This window comes from Anneissia japonica, unplaced genomic scaffold (assembly GCF_011630105.1).
Source record: "Anneissia japonica isolate Jap-2015-1 unplaced genomic scaffold, ASM1163010v1 scaffold699_len907043_cov185, whole genome shotgun sequence".
In the NCBI taxonomy this organism is placed as follows: Eukaryota; Metazoa; Echinodermata; class Crinoidea; order Comatulida; family Comatulidae; genus Anneissia; species Anneissia japonica.
In genome coordinates, this window is record NW_022722982.1 from 894,512 (window position 1) to 899,053 (window position 4,542).

Below are 4,542 nucleotides of genomic sequence, written 5' to 3' on the forward strand. Positions count from 1 at the left end.
CTTTAGAACACTATTTTATTACAACATGAATATTTCGACCTGACCTCAGGTCCTCTTCAGCATGACTGATTAACATTATGACAAAGTTGGAACAATACAATACAATAATACGGTATCTAATAGGCGATTGGTCAGACTTAATCATGATGATTTAATTATAATAACAAAAGGTATCATCGGGCCTACAAACAAGTTGATATAAACAAAAGTGAAATAATTATGGTGAATAAACAGCAGGTGGCTGTAAGGCAACTAAGGATTAAGGAAATAAATTAATGAGTAAAATGACAATAATAAAAGGCAAGAAAATATATATCTCTGTAATGATGAAAGATTCATTATAGATCACAATGAACATAATTAAAGAATAAGTGTATACATTATAATATAATGTAATGATATAGAGGACATGATAATAATTACAATAGTAACGCTAGTAATGATAATATAATATGTAATAGTAAAACTAGTAGCAATATATGGATGAGTCTTAAATGAACAAAAATAAATATCGGTATATACAAGTTGCTACATTTTTACCCCAGCACTCGTTTTCACATGAACACATTAATGACATAATCTCCATAACTAACTTTATCCTGACGCACAATAATTTCACTTTCAATAATAAACACTACCTCCAAATTAAGGGCACTGCAATGGGAACCAAAATGGCTCCGAATTATGCCAATATTTTTATGTCCATTCTTGAATCCAAACTCATTGCTTCATTCCCTCGTAAACCTCTGTTCTACCGACGTTACATTGACGACATGTTCATAATTTGGCCACACGGAGAATTCAACCTTAAGACATTTATGGATCATGTGAACAACTTTCACCCTCATATTAAGTTCACATCTGAATATTCTCACACATCCATACCTTTCCTGGATGTAGCAGTTACCATCAATAACAATCGTATCTCCACATCTTTGCACTCTAAATCCACAGACAGTCACGCATACTTAAACTTTCACAGCTCACATCCATTAGGTCTGAAAAAGTCTATAATATTCAGCCAATGCCTCCGTATCAAACGGATATGCTCAGACATTAATGATTACAATTTCCATGTTAACAACCTAGCGGGATTTTTTCTCAGTCGTGGCTATCCTCTTAACCTCATTAAATCCCAAATTACTAAGGCAGCAAGACGTTCACGGCAAGACCTCTTATCTCCTAAAATCCGCCCCACATGCAATCGCATTCCCCTCATCCTTGATTTTCACCCCTCCATCACGTCCTTATCTAGAACTATTAGAAATGACTTCACCCCACTTCAACGCAATGAATCCACCCGACTCCTATTTGACCAACCGCCGTTACTCGCAAGCCGTCAACCCCCTAACCTCAAAATGATCCTCACATCCTCATGCTTGTCACCACCTAAAAGAGGCAACTCTAAATGCAACAAACCACGATGCATGATCTGCAAACTACTCATCACTGACACACAAATTAAACTACCCCACTCTTCTCATACCATTCATCCTCCTGCCCTGACTTGCGATTCTTCTAATGTCATATACCTCCTCACTTGTTTCAAATGTAACAAAGGGACCTACATCGGGGAAACTGGCGCTAAATTTAGATTAAGATTTAACAATCACAAACAAAGCATCCGCAAAGGTAACACAGACGGCTTTCATGTGGCCGAACATTTCAACTCTCCTGACCACAACATCAACGACATTCGCTGTGCACTCATTGCTTGCAATTTCAAATCACTCAAAGAACGACGTCAATCTGAACTGAAACTCATAATGAAATATAAAACACACATTTTTGGTCTTAATAAAGACCTGGGTATCATTAGTGACAACACCTTCCCCCATGCTGATTCTGCTAATTAATTATGCTTCATCTTAGTATCCGACTCTATACCTTTATTTACTTATATTTATTCACACATATATCTCATGTTTATATACATATAGTTCATTTCTATATATATTTTTTTTTATATATTTTCATTTGATAATTATATCTATGCTTTTTGTACCCTGTTATCATAATACATTTTTCATATTTCATATTTTATAGACTGGATTATGTTCACTCAACTTGTATATACCGATATTTATTTTTGTTCATTTAAGACTCATCCATATATTGCTACTAGTTTTACTATTACATATTATATTATCATTACTATCGTTACTATTGTAATTATTATCATTATATTATAATGTATACACTTATTCTTTAATTATGTTCATTGTGATCTATAATGAATCTTTCATCATTACAGAGATATATATTTTCTTGCTACATACATATATATACACATATATATATACATATATATACACACATATATATATACATATATATACACATATATACATATATATACATATACACATATATGTATATATAAATAGACGAGATCAGCATATATATATATGTAATGTACGTAGTTCGATTCATACGCTTTATACCGTGATCAAAGCGCTGTGGACTAGCTGGCTATATCAGCAATTGACGACTTTTTCTAGGTAAATAATGATATGATAGAGAAAGTCTAACTCGTCTTGCCGGAAATATATAAAAATACATTTTTCAAAGTGAATGATGATTAAAATAAATACAGTATAACGTTTATTGCAACTGTGTAAAGATATACAGTACTTACCAAATATATCAGTGTCAGTCATTGTCAAAATTTGTCTAAGATGTACTAGTACCTGAAATATTACAGAAAAAGAATTTATACGCCTACATTTTATAACACCCACACATACATGTGAATGGCCTTAAACTGATGACACTGAAAAAAACCCCAATTAAAACATTAATTATATAAATTAATAATTTATATAATTATATAATTAATTATAAAAATCACAATTATTGTCAGTGACTAAAAGAACACCCCTCAGTTTCATACTATTAAAATTAATATGTTAAATAACAATCATTAATTGACTAAATATTTTTTATTAAACTACTGTAAAATGAATAATAAAATCATTAATAGCTGGCTGTAAATCGCGCTTGCTGCATACACCAATAAGGATGTTATGCATTAAAGTAAAAAAAAAAATTATCAGTATTTCTACTTACAGTTAAGGTTTCAACGGAAATATTCAGTCAGAACTTTATTGACTGAAAATAATTCCAAGTACATTGTCAACGTTTATATAGTAGTATATTTAACTGTCGATAAGCTCCCGCGTATGGACATTGCATGATGGGGTGCACGGAAATATCATGATGGGTTGTATGAAAATGTTATGAGTCGAATAATAGCCGATATAGTGTTTTCATGCCAATAAATATCTGGATTACGTGATATGTTTACATCTTAAAGCAAATGATGCGTGTCATCTATCGGCTCTTCTTGAATAGGATACAATGTGTTTTTCCACTGTTAGTGTAGTACCAAATAGCATCTGTAGAAGTAAATAAAATATGAGTAAAAGAAGAAATACCAATGTTGGTAGGCCTACATGTCACAATTGATTACCGCCGAAATATTTTCGGAATGCGAAAGTTAACAAAAGAAGTAATAACAGTGGGATTAATTTTACATTTAACAAAAGAACACTTTCAAATACTGAACTGATCTTTGTCGTCAATAGACTGTACTCTGTTCCTGTTGTCTATAAAATGGCGTTTAAATTTTGGTATAAGTATGATAGAACTACTCGTTCTAAGATATTTTGTTTGATTAGCGGAATCGTGAATTTCATTGCTATTGGATTAACCTATATCATCATAGGAATTATTACTAAACCAGTTGCTTACGAGATGAATTGTAGCGAGGGGTTCGTGTCTTTCTGGGGAGCAATCCAACTGGCAGTATTGGCAGGAATTGGTAAGTACTTTAAACCAAAAGCAAGTAATATAAATTGTACTATATTTTTTGTGGTTGATGAGGAATCATAATAAATGGAAGTTATTCCCATATGTACTAAAATAAAAACATATTTTTAGTTGCTTTGTGACCTTAAGGTCACAAGGAACTAATGGGATAATTGGAACTTGAAATATATATGTGTGTGTGTGTGTGTGTGAGCAAAGTGAGCAGCGGGTTTGTAAACGAATAGGCTCATAAACGGTGCCTCACGGTGGGTATAATGTTTTCCTCATAGTAACTGGTGGACATGTAGTTGTGCAAGAATTGTTTGTTTTTAATGTTAGATGAGAAATGTAGGACGTACGCGATAAAATATATACCCCCTACCACCATTTTTGAGTCGTTTTTAGGAGAAAATTTCGATATGCGCATGCGTCGGAAAAACTTTGCCGACATTTTGTTTTTCATCGCGAGAGGGTAAGCAAGCTCCATAATGCATACATTGTTGGTGTAGTTGACCAATTGTTTACGGAATCGTCGGTAGGGTTAGGCCTCTGTCGGTTTAATGTAGCAGGTGCACGTATTATTAGAAATGAAAAAAAGTGATCTAACCAAACACGGTCTTTACATAATGGTATTGGATCGAACGTGTTTAATATTTTGTGGAAATTTTGTTTTTTATCGCGAGAGGATACAGTTTACACTAGAGAAGTTGTCTGTGTTGTTTATGCGAACGT

The 4,542-nt window shown here is 33.0% G+C and overlaps 2 protein-coding genes and 1 long non-coding RNA gene across 4 annotated transcripts in view; 2 read left to right on the forward strand and 1 right to left on the reverse strand.

Annotated features, from left to right (window-relative positions):
• The first annotated feature begins 671 nt into the window (after positions 1-671).
• Positions 672-1,856, forward strand: LOC117112070. The gene has a single exon (XM_033255126.1). It carries the CDS (start codon positions 672-674, stop codon positions 1,854-1,856), a length of 1,185 nt encoding a protein of 394 aa, XP_033111017.1.
• A 782-nt stretch (positions 1,857-2,638) lies between these two features.
• The window catches only part of LOC117112064, a 2,938-nt gene continuing 1,034 nt past the window's right edge, over positions 2,639-4,542 (reverse strand). For both annotated transcript variants that reach the window (XR_004445967.1, XR_004445968.1), the window contains exons 2-3: positions 3,070-3,398; positions 2,639-2,690 (exon numbers count right to left, since the gene is read on the reverse strand). This is a non-coding gene — a long non-coding RNA (uncharacterized LOC117112064). The remainder of the gene's footprint in view (positions 2,691-3,069; positions 3,399-4,542) is intronic.
• The window catches only part of LOC117112062 (monocarboxylate transporter 13-like), a 12,245-nt gene continuing 11,287 nt past the window's right edge, over positions 3,585-4,542 (forward strand). Inside the window, exon 1 of the mRNA XM_033255119.1 lies at positions 3,585-3,823. Coding sequence (XP_033111010.1) covers positions 3,616-3,823 — 208 coding nt within the window. The 5' untranslated portion in view covers positions 3,585-3,615. The remainder of the gene's footprint in view (positions 3,824-4,542) is intronic.

Coding starts and splice junctions, on each gene's coding strand:
- LOC117112070 (XM_033255126.1), top strand. CDS start 672: ATGGCTCCGAATTATGCCAATATTTTTATGTCCATTCTTGAATCCAAA.